Source organism: Cetorhinus maximus, chromosome 7 (genome assembly GCF_964194155.1).
Source record: "Cetorhinus maximus chromosome 7, sCetMax3.hap1.1, whole genome shotgun sequence".
NCBI lineage: Eukaryota > Metazoa > Chordata > Chondrichthyes > Lamniformes > Cetorhinidae > Cetorhinus > Cetorhinus maximus.
The window spans coordinates 59,075,035-59,092,790 of record NC_135885.1 but is presented as its reverse complement, the minus strand read 5'-3'; the positions used below and the strand labels follow the sequence as shown (position 1 = coordinate 59,092,790).

General features: G+C 39.1%; 1 protein-coding gene across 1 annotated transcript in view; it reads left to right on the top strand.

The window, feature by feature from the left end:
- The window catches only part of gcc2 (GRIP and coiled-coil domain containing 2), a 67,346-nt gene that overhangs the window by 44,816 nt on the left and 4,774 nt on the right, over nucleotides 1-17,756 (top strand). The window contains exons 17-21 of the mRNA XM_078545556.1: nucleotides 1,029-1,150; nucleotides 8,100-8,276; nucleotides 9,569-9,786; nucleotides 13,455-13,649; nucleotides 14,304-14,443. Of these exons, the coding sequence (XP_078401682.1) occupies nucleotides 1,029-1,150; nucleotides 8,100-8,276; nucleotides 9,569-9,786; nucleotides 13,455-13,649; nucleotides 14,304-14,443 (852 nt within the window). The remainder of the gene's footprint in view (nucleotides 1-1,028; nucleotides 1,151-8,099; nucleotides 8,277-9,568; nucleotides 9,787-13,454; nucleotides 13,650-14,303; nucleotides 14,444-17,756) is intronic.

Genomic DNA, 17,756 nt, shown 5'->3' with positions numbered 1-17,756 from the left:
CCCTCTCTTTCTTCTCCCCTGCCTTCCCTCTCTCTCTTCCCCCCCACCCCCGGCCTTCCCTCTCTCTCTTCCCCCCGCCTTCCCTCTCTCTCTCTTCTCCCCCCTTCCTCCTCTCTCTTCTCCCCCCTTCCTCCTCTCTCTTCTCCCCTCTTCCTCCTCTCTCTTCTCCCCCCTTCCCTCTCTTTCTTCCCCCCCTTCCCTCTCTTTCTTCCCCCCCTTCCCTCTCTTTCTTCCCCCCTTCCCTCTCTTTCTTCCCCCTTCCCTCTCTTTCTTCCCCCCTTCCCTCTCTTTCTTCCCCCCTTCCCTCTCTCTCTTCCCCCTTCCCTCTCTCTCTTCCCCCCTTCCCTCTCTTTCTTCCCCCCCCTTCCCTCTCTTTCTTCCCCCCTTCCCTCTCTTTCTTCCCCCCCTTCCCTCTCTTTCTTCCCCCCCTTCCCTCTCTTTCTTCCCCCCTTCCTCTCTCTCTTCTCCCCTCTTCCTCCCCTCTCACTCTTTCCCCTGCACATGGTCTCATGGGGTTAAATATGTTCAGCATCCTAAGCATGAATACTATTTAATTTTGATATCCCTCCCTTTCTAAGCAAAGGAATGTATTTTCTACTTAATTTTGAGTGATAAGGGCATATTTAGCGAGGCTTTGTTCCCCAAGCAGAAACTTACTCAATGGCAGCATATGTCAAAGAATTTGACCTCCATTCCTGACTCTGAGTATTCAACACTTTCTGCTGAGTTAGAGTTCCTAATTCTCTAATGCATGCTCCAGTCAAACAGGGCTCTATGCTGGGAATCTCAAGTTACAAAATTACCCCTCATATGTTCACTACTTTTGGTAACAGGTCAGGAGATTTCTGGCATTACAAATAATGAAATAGCCAGAAGTTAATTAATCCTGATTGGAGGGAGAAAAAATTTCAAAGTTATGAATTGAGGATTCATTCTGATTTGTTATTCAATTTACTTACAAATGGTAGAGTTTAGTTTATTTGAAATTCATGTACTTCCATCAGAGTGATTTCATGTTGCCCTTACAGACTGAGCAAACTGCAACTGCTGTGGATTTTGAAAGTTACAAAGTTCGTGTTCATAATGTTCTAAAACAGCAGAAGAGCCGGTCAGCTGCTCAGAATGAACATGAGTTGACCCAGCAAGAAAAGTAAGTTATAGAACCTAAGAGAATTTTCTCAATACAATCTTCATCACTGATGCATTTCTTGTGACTTGTAAAACTTACTCTTTTTAGTTGTTTACTTATAATTCCACATTTACTTAAAACTAGGGCAGTCGTTTATTCTAGGACCAGGAAACTATTAAGTACTGTATTAAATTTATAGTTCAACTAGTTAAACTAATTAATACAATTTCAATCGGGGTAAGTGATAACAGAAAGAGAATTAATATTAGAGTATTAAGAACAGAGCAGGTCTCGAGGCATTCATTAAAATTAATAGTTTATACCAGGTATTAACTAGAACTAAATGAGGGAATAGAGATGTTTTCTTAGATCATGGATGGGCATCTGAGACCTGTTGCTTGCAATTCCTGTGCCATGTGGGAACTTCATGTGTCATGGGGAGCCATGTGTGTAGGAAATGTTTCTAGCTGCTTCAGCTCAAGCTCAGGATTTCTGAGCTTGTTGGGATGCTAGAGTCACTGGAGGATCAGGGAGCATGAGTGTTTCCTGGATGAGGTGTTCCAGGAGGTGGTCACCCACAAACAGTAAGAGTTCAGGATAGTAAATGGGTGGCTATCTGGAAGAGTAAGAAGAGGCTGGTGGTGTAGGAATCTTTGGGGTGCATGCCACTTTCAAACCTGTACTCAACAGCTGGGAGTGACAGCATCTTGAAGGAGAGAAGTTCAGACCATGGCTTCACTGGGCAAGGGACTGCACAGGGGGGAACAGGAAAGAGTAAAAATACAGCTGTTATAGGACATTCCATAGTTAGGGGACAGACAAGCATTTCTGTAACTATTATCATGAGTTCCCGTAGTGTCTTGCCTCTCAGGTGCCAGGATCAAAGACATCATGGAGAGGGTGCAGAATATTCTGCAGGGGGAACAGAGCGAGCCAGAAACTGTGGTAACGTCGGTAACAATGGCACAGAGAAAGCAGATATTAAGGTCCAGTGGTCAGATTCTTAGGGGCTAGGAAGGAAGTTTCAAAGGAGGACCTCGATGGCAGTAACCTCTGGCTTACTCCCAATGCCACATGCTAGCAAGAGTAGAAATAGGAAGTTAGGGAGAATTGATGCATGGTTTGAAGCGTGGTGCAGGAGAGAGGGCTTCAGATTCTTAGGACATTGGGACCAGTTCTAGGGCGGAGGCACCTATTCTAAAGGGACAGGTTGCAGCTCAGCAGGGCTGGAACTAATATCCTCATGGGGAGGTTGAGTAGTGTGATTGTGGCGTGTTTAAACCAAATTGGCAGGTGGATGGGCACCAGCATTTGGAAGTAGAAAAGAGGGGTAAGGTGCAGAAAGGAGTGTGTGTTGGTTAGCACTAGAGAAGGAGGTAGTATCATACTAAATAAGAGCCGACTACGAGGAACACAAAGATAGGTTTAGAATGCATGTATGTAAACGCACAAAGTGTGATGAATAAGGTTGGTGAGCACAAGTAGCTGTGTGGGAATATGATGTTAATGGCAATGATGGAGCATGGCTTAAAAATGTTGAGGAGCATAATATTCCAGAATACAGTGTGTTTCAGAAAAGATACGGAAGGTAAAAGAGAGGTGGGTTTGCAGTACTGCTAGAGAAAACATTGTAGTGTTGGAAAGAAAGGATGTCCCTCGGGCAAAGACAGAATCCATTTCGTTAGAATCTCTGAATTTTAACAGCACAGAAGAAGGCCATCCGTCCCATCATGTCTGCACAGCTCTCTAAAAGAGCATTATGACCTGGTGCCATTGCCTGCCTTTTCCCCGTATCCCTGCACATTGTTTGTATTCAAATAATCATCTAATGCTCTTTTGAAAGCTGAGAAACAAAATTGGGATGATCATGATACTAGGGGTATTTTATAGACCTCCAAATAATGAGAAAGGGAGGGGCAAATCTGCAGGAAATCAAAGATGTGCAAAAAAATATAGTGGTCATATCGGGGGACTTCAATTACCCAAATATCAGTTGGGATAATATTAGAGTAAAGGGTAAGGAAGAGGAAGAATTTCTGAAATGTGTTTGGGGGATCTTCCTTGACCATAATGCTCTCTGTCCAATTAAGAAGGAGGCAATGCTGGATCTGGTGCTGGGGAATGAGGTGGAACACTTGGGGAAGAGTGATCATTGTATCGTAAGGTTTAGATTAATAATGGAGAAGAGCAATGAACTATCTAAAGTAGAACTTCTAAATTGAAAGAGGGCTAAGTTCAATGGAATGAGAGGGTATCTAGCTCCGGTAAAATGGAATCAAAAGATTTACAGAAAAAATGATAATGGAATAGCGGATGATCTTTAAGGAAGAGCTGTTTCAGGTACAGGTTAGGTGCCTCCTAACAAGGGTGAAAGATAAGGGAACCATAGGTGGTGCTCCTTGGATGACAAGGGAGACAGAGAAAATGATGAAACAAATAAAGAGGGTGTATGGTGCATGTCACGTGAATTCTTCAAAGGAAAGCCAGGTCAAATATATATATTGAGAGGGGAAGTGAAGAGGAAAATAATACTGCAACAGAGAGATGATGAGAATAGAGTAGCAGTTAATATAAAAGATAATTAAAACTCTCTACATATACATGGTAAGTGAGTAGTAAAAGGTGGGTAGGCCCTATTGGGGAGAAAGAGGGTGATATATGCCTAGAGGCACAGGGCAAGGCTAAAAGACTTTGCATGTTGTTCACTAAGGATGCTGACAAAATATTGCTAGAAACAGATGGTGAAGCTAATGGATGAGTTGAAAATTGAAAGGAAGGATGCACATGAAAGGCTGGCTGGCTTTTTATAATCCTCCAATCTTGTATAGATACAGGGGAGATTGGCAACTGTGACATCTTTATCCATGGAAAGGTGTAAGGAAATTCCTAATAACTACAGGCTGGTTAGTTTATCAGTGGTGGATAAGGTTTTAGATACAATAATCAGGGAAATTATCAACAGGCATTCGGAGGTTTGATTTAACTAAGGAGAGCCAGCATGGTTTTATTAAAGGCAGGTTATACTTGACTAATCTGATTGAATTTTCTGATGTAGTAGCAGAACAGGTTGATGAAGGGAATGCAATGGATGTTGTCTATCTGAATTTTAAGGAAGCATTTGACAAAGTAGTACATAAAAGACTAGTTAACAAAATTGTGGCTCATGGAATAGAATGGTCAGTGTCAGCTTGGATACAAAAATTGCCTAAAGGACAGAAAACAGTGAGTCGTGGTAAATGGTTGTTTCTCAGGCTGGAGATGTTCCCCAAGGGTTAGTGCTGGGACCAGTGCTTTGTTGTCATGTATAAATTATTTGGATATTGGAATACAGGGTAACATTTCAAAATTTGCTGATGATATCAAACTTAGAGGATTAGCAAACACTGAGGATGATACCAATCAGCTGCAACAAGATAAAGATAGGCTAGCAAAATGGGCAGACAAGTGCCAAGTGAAATTTAATACAGAGAAGTGTGAGGTGATGCATTTCGTCAGAAGGGGTAGGGAGAGGCAATATAGACATAACGTCACAGTTCTAGAGCGAATGCAGGGACAGAGGGACTTAGGGGTTCATGTGCATGGATCTTTAAAAGTGGCAGGACATACTGAGAGAGTAGTGAGCAATGCATATGGGATCTTGGGCTTCATAAATAGAGATATTGAGTACAAAAGCAAGGTAGTTAAGCTGAACCTTTATAGAGCTCCTAGTAGGCCACTATTAAATTATTGCATTCAGTCCTGATTGTCACAATTCAAAAAGGGTTTGAGGATCCTTGAGAATTTGCAGAAGAGATTTACCAGAATGGCTCAAGGTATGAGGGATTTTAGCTACTAGGTTAGGTTGGCGAAGCTGAGGGGGGCTGATGGGGGGGTTGGTGCAACCCATGAAGCAAAGGAGATTGAGGGGAGATTTGATAGAGATGTACAAGATTATGAAAGATTTGGATAAAGTAGACAAGGAAAGTGTTCTCACTAGTTGATGGTACAAGGACTAGGGATTGCAGATTAAAAGTTTTGGGCAAGAGATGCAGCGGAGGTGTGAGAGAATTTTAGGCAGCAATAGGTAATAACCTGGAACTCTCTTCCTATGAGGGTGGTAGAAGCAGACAATGATTCCAAAATTGGATGGTTACTTGAGGCAAATAATCTGGTAGGGCTATAAGGATACAGTGGAGAAATGGGACTGACTGGATTGCTCTACAGAGAGCCTGCATGGACTCAATGGGCTGAATGGCGTCCTTCTGCACTGTGACCTCCTCTGCCTATGAAGGTAGAACATTGAGTTCGGAATCACTGCATAGATACTTTGTAATCATCTCAAGTTCAGCGGAGCTCCTATTCTGCTCATTGTTATTATTAACACACCAGACTGGTACAAGTTAGGACTTTGGATGGGTATGGACGATTATCTGGAACACTGTTGTGTAGAACCCACTGTTATGTAGAACCCACCAGAAATAAGGCTTTACTACATTTAGTAATGATGACAAGCCATGACAACAGAAGTATGGCTTAAACGGACTGGACGTAACTGTAGACTCATATTTGTCAATGTGGAGAAACAAATAGAATGTTGCGATACATATCTAAAATATTTAAAGTCACTGAAAGATTATCCTGAGATGATATAATGTCAGATCAACTTAGTGTTGTTTACAATTTTGATTTCTATGCTTCAAAAATGTACACTAGGTTGGGTCTGCAGAAAAACAACAAGGAATGACTCCAAATTTCCAGGGAAAACATGAGAAAGAAAAGTTAAAGTTGGGCAATAAAGAGAGAAGAAAGTTAAAGGATGGGTAGGGATGGCATCAAGGTGAACACAGAGTTAATCACAGAATATTGCTTCAGGGTAAATTAGACCTGTAAGATCAGAAAAGATAAAGTAATTTAAAGTAAATTTACAATGGATCTTATAAACATTTTCATTATTGAAAGCGTGAAAAACATTTGGAATAATCTGTTCCTTTTTTTCTCCTCTAAAATGTTTCATTAAAGGCACTATATAAATACAATATGTTCAATATACTAGTAGCATATTGGATTCATACATTAGAGGCATTCAAAATGCAGTAGGTTGTTCATTTGAATGAGTTTAAAATGTTTGAATGATAAGTTGTGATGGGCCGAATATCCATCTCTTGCCTTTGACTGATTTGTGCCATGTTCTGGTGTGAAATTCTGGTGTCTTTTTCTCTAGTCCGTAAATGTGGGGACGTATTGTAGCAGCCCCTGTTACAGTCATTAACCTAGCAGGAAGTAAGGATTTGACTGCATTACTTTTTTGTAAAATTTCATTGTGTGTAATATAGGGTTGCTTGGCCAATAGTATCCAAGGGATTTGTATACTAAACTCCAAGTAAGAACATTTTTGTTGAGGAATAACCACATTAGCAAAAAGGAGAACCACTAAAAATGCAAACTAACGAGGTTTATTGGACAATAAAGAATGATATGATTGATATGTAACATTACGTTAGTCAAGACATAGCACAGTACACAAGTTCAACACTTATCTGTCTCTCTTTCCCATGGATCCAGGGACTTCTGGGGTCTTCCCTTCTTGGTTCCTTAAACCTGATCTCTTGACTCACGATGTCCTTTTGAGATTTTAGCTTAGCCAATTTAACTAACATACATACAGATCTCTTTAAGACTTAAACTCCAGTGGATCATTTTTCAACTCTGCTTCCAGTCTACCTTAACTGCTGAAGCTACACACTTCACAGCTGCCTGCTGAGTGTTGTCTTTCTCTCTCTCTTCTCTTCTCTTCTCTCTCTCTGTCTGGTGGATACAGCTTTCTAACAAAAACTGGCTTTCCCAAAATGATTAGAACTGTACTTTATTACTGATTCTCCTGAGCTGGACTTTGAGCGATTCCTTGGGCAGCTAAATGGTTATAGATTTTCTCTTCACTCTCTCGAGGCTTTGGCAATCCTGTCTATACTGGATCCACTGATCTCTAATACTGGATTCTTACAGCAGTCCTCAGCCCTGTGATAGTTACTTTAGTCACTATCTAGGCCTAATATTGGGTTCTTACAGCAACTTCTCAAAGTGACTAATAACCATTGACTGGCAATGTCCTATGCAAATGCTGATTTCCTAACAAGTGCCTTACTCCTAGAAAGTGCTTTCCTGACAAGTGACCTACTCTACTCCTAACTCAGAACAAATGCCCACCAACAAGTGTACTGTGGCAAATACTAACTCTCGGCAAGTGCAAAGACCTCAGTGATGCACCCCTATTTTTATATCCTTTTTGCAGGTAGCTTTGCAACATTTAACCCAAATACGTGCATCTGGATCAACACAACTGACAATTTCTAACCCAATATTTGTAGTTTTTGACCAATGGGAAGAATGCTCCTAGCATCCCCACAACAATCTATCCTTAATTTGTATCTCTACCTGGAGGTCTTTGGAACATTCTAGGCCCAAGTCTATTCTAGCATATCAGTTTTAAAGCATTGGTGCCCCTTCTAACTGCTAAACTATAACTTGTATCTTTGACCAAAAGTCCTGGAACATCTAGTCCTCAAGCCACCTTCCTGGCCAATCAGCATTGTAGCCTTGGCTTCTCTTTACTGTAAACTTGCTGGAGCCAAACCTGTCCTGGTTAAAACTTCAGTTCACTCCCAAAGGACCCACATGTTCTTCCTTAAAGCTACATTACAACATTTGGCAATTAAAGAGATGCCAAATTTAATTCCTTTTCTCGCCACAAATGCTGTCAGACCTGCTGAATTTTTCCAGCATTTTTTGTTTTTGTGCCAAATTTAAGACTTTCTTAACAATATTACCCAAAATTCACAAATTATCTTAATTTATCATCACTGAGCTTATGCTCTGTACAATTTGCTAATTTAAGCTTTATTAATTGCACAAATGTGCCAATGAGGTGAAATCTAACAAATGTGCCAAAAGCAATGGCTGTGCTGAATAAATGTAAACATTTCTTTTGCTTTAGAGAGCATCTCCAAAAGGTGGTTGACCAGCTGAAGGCCAAGTTACAGGAGTCTCAGTGCAACCTACAAGTCAGTGTGGGTGAGTTGCAGGCTCTACAGTTAGAGCATGATATGCTGCTGGAGCGACATAACAAGAATCTGCAGGAAACTGTGTCCAAGGAGGCTGAGATTAGAGAAAAGTATGTTTTTTTAAATTATTTTTCAAGCTCAAGTAGACATAATACAAGATGGTCAGTTTTTAAGTAGTTATAAGTACTGTAATTCATTTTCTTAAAGAAAATCTCTTGCCGAACTTGCTTGTGTAACTTCATATACTTTATCATTTTGTTTGTACAGTTATAATTCATGTACTTTTCTGATATTGCATATTTTATACACACTATAACCAGGGGCTTTTCCATTAGTGACATATAGAGCTGAAGTTTTGACATCATTCTTGAAGTTTGGGGATGAATTGATGTTTTTGCACGTCTGATATGAGATGAGTGCTAAATAGTTAAATATTTGGAAAATCTGGCGGTGCAATTAAAATACTGCAACAGCTATTTTTGTGTATTTTTAAGCATCGAGGTGCTGCAACACAAGATTTTAAAATGTTAATTTAAATATATTTGAAAGGAATATTTCACAAACTACTCAAATCCACACACGTAAACAAATTACAGGTAATATACTTAATTTTGCTCTTCACAAAGCAAACATTGGATGTTCAGACCTGCTTCATGAAACTTAATTTTTGACCTTTTTTTTTGTCCTCGTCCATTGTGTCCCACTGTAGTTTACAATCCTAATTATCATCTTTGTATTGCATATGAATAGCCTGCTGTTATTTGAAGTATGATGAATTATTTAATAACTTACCTCAAAGGTGAGATCCAGCAACATTTTGCATTAGCAACCTCTATTAAATACATTTGAAAGTCATTACAAGTGATCGTTTTACAGAAATATGTAGTTTGAAAAATGAAATCTCACCCAGAAATATATATTTATTATTGGTGTTTACATGCAAGTGTACAAACTAAGGATTTCTTTTTGAGGCTTTGAGTTCATTTTAATCCAGGTTATAAATCAAATTATGACACTTGATTTGTGATTTTTACAACCATATATTTAGCACTGCGTGAACTAATACAGTATGTAATACTTATCCACTTACATAACAAATTACTAGCACTCTGAATTTATTTACACAGCACAAGAGTTTAATAATACCTCAGCATATATTGATAAATCTATATTTGGTGAATTCCTCAGTTCATCCCAAGTAATTCAACCAGAAAATATTTTTTAAAGCATAAAATTGAAAGATGTTGCCTCTGTCTTGCATATCCTTAAACCAAGTATGGAGGAACATGGCAGGAGCTAGGACAGTAGTCTCTTGCCTCTTAATGCATGGGGAGAGACCGGCACGAAATTTTATAATGAAGTTTTATGTAACATTTCACAATTGTATTTTTAAACAATACAGACTTTGTTGTGTGCAGTCTGAAAATGTACTGCTGAAATCAGAGCATGCTCAGACTGTGAGTCAGATGACTGCCCAGAATGAAGCAGTACATCAAAGCTTCCGTGAGCAAGTCCGACATCTGCAAGAAGATCACAGAAAGACAGTTGAAATGTTGCAAAAACAATTAACCAAAATGGAGGCACAGATCTTCCAGTTTCAAGCTGAAAGCAGTTTAGCAAGTGAGTCTCAATTTAGAACCTATAAAACAACCTTCTGTTAATGTGAGATCGCAGTAATTATACAGCATATCATTTTAGATGAATTTAGCGACCACACCCTGCTGATTTAAAGGGAGAGAGATCAACTTCTTGTAATTATTTCAAAATGGTTCTAATGTAAGAAATGCTTTCCATTTTGTTATCATCTGCTACTTACAGAATATACTACTGATTTGTCTAAGTTGTGAAAATGGTACAGATCAGATAGATGTACTTTTCTTTAAAAAGCTAATTGAAATGTATTATGTGCCTCTTTCCATTGAGCTATAAATTGATATCAAATAATGAATTATTAATTTTTGCATGCTTTTCTGAGCATTATTTATCGTTATTACTTGCGTTTTAAATTGACCCGTCTAACTGACAAATTTCTCCAAGACTAAAATATGTTTCATTGCCTTTATCCATTTCTTAAAGAATCCTTCCTCTTACAGTATTGTTTAAATGACAGCATCATATAATCTATTTCAAAATTGTTCTTGTATTTAGGAGATTTTGTGTCTCTTTCTCTGGCTGATCTTATCTGACAGTAACCTCACTTGTTCTTGACTTCCAGTGTATAATGGGCTGGGTTTAACTGGACCAAAGTTAGGGAAGACTTGTACTAGAATATGCGTAAGAGCTCCTTTATTGTTTAAAAGTGGTCATGGTTATCCTTCAGGCGCATAGCAACTAAGCAGCAGGATGACCTGTTTATTTTTCTTACCATGAAGTATTTGATGTGGGAGGAAGGAAGGCTTGTTGGGGTAGACATATTTATCATACAAGCCATAAGGTGGTCAAAAGATCAAACAGCAGGAACAGAGCCAAAGTGAGAAGAAATGCCGAGAGGATTATATTACATGTGATGTAATTCCGTCCAACTGGCCTGTGCTAGTGTTTATGCTGCACACAAGCCTCTTTCTACTTCATCTAACCAAATCCTTTCTCCTTTATATGATTATATGGCTTCCCCTTAAAGGCAGCTATGCTATTTACCTGAAATAGTCTGACTGAATGGAATAATTAAGCCTAGAAGTGTAAATGTGAGGTGAGAGTGACTGCCCTTGGCATCAATGCAGCATTTAACCAAGTGTGACATCAAGGCATCCTAACAAAATTGAAGTCAATGGGAAAAACACTCTACTAGTTGGAGTATTGTAGCAAAAAGGAAGATGATAGTGGTTGTTGGAGGCCAATCATATCAGCCCTAGGACATCATTGCAGGAGTTCCTCAAGGCAGTGTTCTAGGCCCAAACATCTTCAACTGCTTCATCAATGACCTTCCCTCTATCATTAGCTGAGAAGTGGGGATGTTCACAGATGATTGCAGTGTTCAGTACCATTCATGACTCTTCAGATAATGAAGCAAACCACCCCCACATGCAGCAAGACCTGGTGCGCATTCAGGCTGGGGTTGATAAGTGGCAGATGACATTATGTCACACAAGTGCCAGGCAATGACTATTTCCAACAAGAGAGAATCTAAACACCTCCCCTTCAACATTGATGGCATTATCATCATTGAATCCCACACTGCTTCCCCAAGACTAAGTTAGGCTGGTTGGCAGTAGTGACTTTACAATAGACCTAGCATGGTAGCTATTTTGTTAACTTTTTTTAACTAATATATTTGTTTTATGCAATTGACATTAAAAATATAAAAAGATTTGGGGCCACAAACTTATAGTTATTGTGTTTTCTTTCTTAGTTTCCATAAAATAATCACTATTTCACTATTTTCAGTTTATTTTATTTTTTAGTATAAATAAGGGAAAATATCCTCAAGATGTACTGTTATGAGACAGTCTTTCGTTAAAACTGAGTTATTTAAAAATCCCAGAGGGAAACTTTAAACAACTGTCATAACCTATATTTTTAAGTGGTATGTTTGAGATGCAACTCATAATTCAGGAATCAGACCGCCATTTCTTTAGAGGTTTTATATTAAACTAAATGAAACATTTTATTAATTCAGACAAGTTAAATATATACATATGGCTATAAATTACTACTATCTTAACTTTAACAAATGCCCAAACTAATCTCCATTAAGGCAACAGCAACCCGTAGATTTAACTAGACACCAGGCAAAGCATCTTCACCTTACAAATTCAAAATGAGATTCCTTTCACTTTGGTTCCTGTGGAGACAGTTGGAGACTTACAGCTGCTTTGATCTTACATTACCTCTGCATTGCACACACGAAAACTGTTGAAATTATACCTAGTACAGCTCATTGAATGTAAATTCTCCTTGCATCACCAGCATCTTTGAACCCACCTCTTCTAACAATAAAACCCCTTTCATAGTACCAATTTTATTAGCAATATAAACATATTGCTTGGTCCCTGCTTGCTAGGTGCCGGATTTCACCCCACTTCTTGAATAGTCTGTTCAAAAAATGCAAATGCACTGTATCTCTCTTACATCTCAAAACTAACACACATCAAAGCACCTAGACCAGCTGGCTTTAATCCAATTAAGACACACCCACAGCTAAACCTCTATTTTAAAAGAAAAATATTTTCCAATAATATATACATTAATAGCTTCATGACAGTACTAAATGGTAGTTGTTTAAATCTTTAGAAAGGTGATTCTGTACATTTCTAAAAGTAATTATAAAACTGAATTGCATATCTTAAAATTATCCTTTGAATATAAAAACTGCTATGAAACATCGTGGGGTTACCATTGATCAGAAACTTAATTGGACCAGCCACATAAATAGTGGGGCTACAAGAGCAGGTCAGAGGCTGGGAATTCTGTGGAGAGTAACTCAGCTCCTGACTCCCCAAAGCCTGTCCACTATCTACAAGGCATGAGTCAGGCGTGTGATGGAATACTCCCCATTTGCATAGATCAGTGAAACTCAACAACACTCAAAAAGCTCAATATCATCTATTGCAAGCAGCAATGGATTGGCACCCCATCCACCTCCGTAAATATTCATTCCTTCCACCACCAACGTACTGTGGCACAATTTGACAGCACCTTCCAACACTCTGATCTCTACCATCTAGAAGAATGAGAACAGAAGGTGCATGGGAATACCACCATGTGTAAGTTCTACCTCCCCCACCCCCATCTCTCACGCCATCCTGACTTGGAAATATATCGCCTTTCCTTCACTATTGTTGGAACAAAAACCTGGAACTCCCTCCCAAACAGCATTGAGTGTATCTACCTCAAGGACTGCAATGGTTCAAAAAGTCAGCTCACCACCACGTCGAAGGCAACTAGGGTTAGGCAGTAAATGTTGGCCTTGTCAGCTTTGTCCGCATCCCATGAACAAATAAAAATAATTCCCCATTCAGTGGCCAGAGCTTGCAACTAAATATTAGTTACTGCCAGAAACAGTGTGGTGATAGGTGTTTAATATTTAAATTAATGTAAATGAGCACATTTACTCCATGATTGGTGTAATTTCTGATCAAAAACAAAGGCTAACAAATTCTGATTGTATACTATGCCACTTTTGAGGAGATAAGAATGATTTTGATCTCATCCTTTACAACATCACCCATCACATCTTGTATGAATTTCCATAATGTCCGTTTAGTGTTACAAGCAGCAACTCTTTTTCTCATATTACACATCACCATGTGGAAGAACCAGTATGATTTTGCCCTTTTTTTTTGCCTAAGATCCTCCACCACTTGAGCCACCCGGGAAGATTTTGCGTGACCGAAGAAATATGGACATATCCGTATTAGATATAAATTCCATTGACCGTGGAGAAGGAGAAGGGATGGAGATGACTGAAACAGAGTCGGTATCTTCTACAAATACCCAAGTTGCATCTCTTGAGCAATTGCTCACTTCCCCTGAGACTGTGTTAGGTTGGTTGACAGTTGTGAATTTGCAACAGACCTAGAATTGTCGTTAATATGTAAACTTGTCTTATCAGACTAATATATTTGTATATGTCTGACATAAAAATGATCACAAGATTTAAGGCTGTAAACTTATTCTTGTATTTTCTGCCATAGTGATTTTATTTTACAGAAAATTATTTCATTTTTAGTTTATTATATTTAATTACTTTTTTGGTATAAAGAAGGGCAACCATCCTTAAAACCTACTAAATGGTTCTTATTTGTCTGAAATAGTATTCTTTGCCTCTCAAAACTGCTATGAAAGGCAAACATTTTCTCAACAAAAGGAAAGGAAGTAATAAGGATAAACCATTTGGGGCCCCACTTCTATGCTTCCTAAAGTTTAGGTTGAGAACGGTATTAGTAGATGTCTAGAAACATATCAACTGCTTTCTCTCTCAATCAACATCAGTGTAAGTTATGGAGGGAAGGAAATTGGGAAAAGTATAAAATTGTAAATTAAAAATACCTGCTAAACCTACTTGATTTGAATTGAGGAATTAGGGAAACTATTATTGGTTTTCTCTTAGGGAAAAAGGCTTAAGAAAAGCAACTAAAATATTTCTATATCTAGGTTAATTGGAAAATTGTTCTCACTGTTCCATTGATGATTTGCAGATGTTCCTCAATGGCAGCCAGAGCCAACCAAGGAGGAAATAACACAGAAATTAAGCACAGCTACTAAGAGTATTGACCATTTAAATGGGCTTCTACGTGAGACTGAAGCTACCAACGCCATCCTTATGGAACAAATTACGGTGGGTCCATGCACACAGTGGAATGGAGCACTAAAGTAACTGGCTAAATGGTGCATGATCCATTTATTTTGAAGAATTTGTTCATGGAGTATAAAATGAAATGTGCTTCAGTTCTTTAATGAATCTGATATTTGTTTGAAGTTATCTTCATTTGATGTCAGGAGAGAGAATCACATGCAAGCAGGTTGACTTTTAAGATTAAGTGGTCAGATGTGTATTCCTGTCTTGAAGTTAGGGTTTAAACCTAGAAGCTGCAGTCTGTTAGAATAGACATCTTCTGACATATGTCGCAAGATCAGATAAGAATGAGAGAGGCCATTCGCAAAACTAGGTGTGAATGTGTGTTGTGTGGATGATGCAAAGAGGCTTCAAGGGGATTTTGACAGGCTTAATGAGTGGGCAAGAACATGGCAGATGGAATATAATGTGGGTAAGTGTGAGGTTATCCACTTTGGTAGGTGGAACGGAGGTGCAGAATATTTCTTAAATGGTGAGATTGGGAAATGTTGATATCCAAAGAGACCTGAGTGTCCTTGTTCATAAGTCACTGAAAGCTAACATGCAGGTGCAGCAAGCAATTAGGAAGGCAAATAGTATGTTTGCCTTAATTGCAAGAGGATTTGAGTACAGGAGTAAAGTTGTCTTGCTTCAATTGTATAGGACCTTGGTTAAACTGCACCTGGAATATTGAGTACAGTTTTGGAACCTTCCTAAGGAAGGATATACTTGCCATTGAGGGAGTGCAGTAGAGCTTCATCAGACTAATTCCTGGCATGGTGGGACTGTCCTATGAGGAGCGATTAATGAGACTCTGCCTGTATTATCTGCAGTTTTGAAGAATGACAGATGACCTCATTGAAACTGACACAATTCTTAAGGGGCTGGACAGGGTAGATGCAGAAAGGATGGTTCCCCTGGTTAGGGGGTTTAGAACCAGGGGACACAGTCTCAGAATAAGGGGCAAGCCTTAGGACTGAGATGAGGAGCTATTTCTTCACTGAGAGGATTGTGAATTTTTGGAATTATCTGCCCCAGAGGGCTGTGGAATCTTAGTCATTTGAGTATATGCAAGACAGAGATTGATAGACTTCTAGAGACTAATGATATCCAAAGGGATATGGGGATAGTGTGGGAAAATGGTGTTGTGATGGATGATCAGCCATGATCTGGTTGATTAGCAGAGCAGGCTTGAGGGGCTGAATGACTTACTCCTTCTCCTATGCTTCTATTCCATCCACCTATAATTAGCCACAGTCCACAAGGGGTCATAATCATCTCTCTCTTTCTTCACTGAAATTCTGCATGCCGCTGTCATTCTGCCCTCCATCCAGTTTCTGATGATGTCCACCCAACCAGTCCTCTCCAACCTGGCCTCTTCTTTCCTGATGTTTCACCTTTGTTATGACACAGCAGTTGGTAAATGCTGAGTTGTTTAAATCTCAGAGGGAAACTTGAACAACTATCATAACCTATATTTTCAATTGGTATGTTTGAGAAGCAGCTCTGAATTCACTAAGAAGACCACCAAGCCTCGAGGGTTTTTATATAAAACTAAATTAAACATTGTTTAATTTCTTGATTAATTAATAACACACGCATGTCTACAAATTACTACCAACATAACTTTTAAACAAACCCCCAAATTAATCACTCCCAGGTAAATCTTCACCAAGACAACAATAACCCATAGACGTTAAACACACCAGGCAAAGCACATTTGACCTTATGAATTCAAAATGAGGTTCCTTGCAATTTGGTTCCTTTGCAGACAGTTGTTGGCTTTCAGACTGGTTAGATCTTAAATGCCTCTGACTTGCACACACAAACTCCTTTTTAAACCTAGCTTCCTCTTTGAAAGTAAATTTTTAATATTACTAGGTTTTTTAATTTAACCTCTCCTAACAACAATACTTTCATTCCACCTATTTTATTAGTAATATAAACACATTGCTTGGCATCTCCCAGCTAGGTGCAAGATTTTACCCATTCTTTTGAATGGTTTATTCAACTAAAGCAAATTTACACTTTAGCTTCTCCTCCTTACGTTTATCTAATTAACATCTGAAACTTCTATACATCAAAGCACCCAGACTAGCTGGCTTTAATCCAGTTAAGCCACACATAGACTTTCCTACTTTTCCAATTTAAAAATAATTTCCAATAACATTATAGACATTAATATCTCATCATGACACCTTCTTGTTGCCAACACCAGGCTCTCACTCCAGTTATCCTGCAGCTTTGTCCAGCTGATTCTAAGGACCTTTCTTTCACCCGAGCCACATGAAAGGCCTTTCATCTCAACTTAATTCATCCTAACAGTGTTTCCTTTGTATTGTGGTAGCCAGAACTGGACATAACACTGAAGGGTTCATGTCATTAATAAACAAAAATATAAGTTTTTTTTTCATGTTACCTCTAGTGCTTAGTAGTTATTTTTATTATTAAGAACTTAAACTTCATACAAATAAACATAGCTTTTTTATTGTCATGGACTTTGAATGAGGTAAAATTCTGAACCAATTTACACAAAATGCCACGTTTTCAAAGATTTCTTATTATTCTGCACAGCGTTGAATTATACACTGAGGGTGGGCTCCCCGCATCCCAGTGTAAAGTTTGGGGGTGAGCCCACCTCCACTTGGCCAGCTTGCCCCACGTTAATTTTTCAAAAACACCCTTAGGTTGCTCTCCCTCAATGGCCCCATAAACCCTGGCATCCATCCCCCTCGCCAACCCCAAACATTTGCAAACTTTTGATCCATTTGCAGCGTGCTTCATCGCCTGACAGTAGCCGCCACTCCCCACTGGCGCCAAAGGTACATTGAGAGCTGTTGGCTTCTGGCCCACTGCTCTCAGCAGGATTTCCTGCTCAAGGGCAGCAACCCCACCTCCAGCCTATCAACAGTCAATTAGTTATTAAATGACTGTGGGACAGTTGTTCTTTCCCTAGGTGAGCAACCCCCGCCCCACCGATTTTTTTTTTTAGCCGGGGGCACAGGGACCACAGTGCACCATATAATTTAGCTCATGCCTGATCCGGCTCCAAACACTGGTGTACTCCCTGGATTGACGAATGGATGAGGTTTTGACAGTTTGAGAGCTTGTTTTGGCTGAGGTTAACTTACAGATCAGAAATGGATTTGCATTGGTGTCTTCAGATGATTAGGAAGAGCCACAGAAGTTAATTGATCTGATCTGATGACTTTTAGCAATTGTTTGATACAATTTGTTAACATTTCTCTTGGTCACAAGCAAAGTCAATGAATTGGATGTTTCAACACCTCATATCCACACAGTACTTTCCACTAGG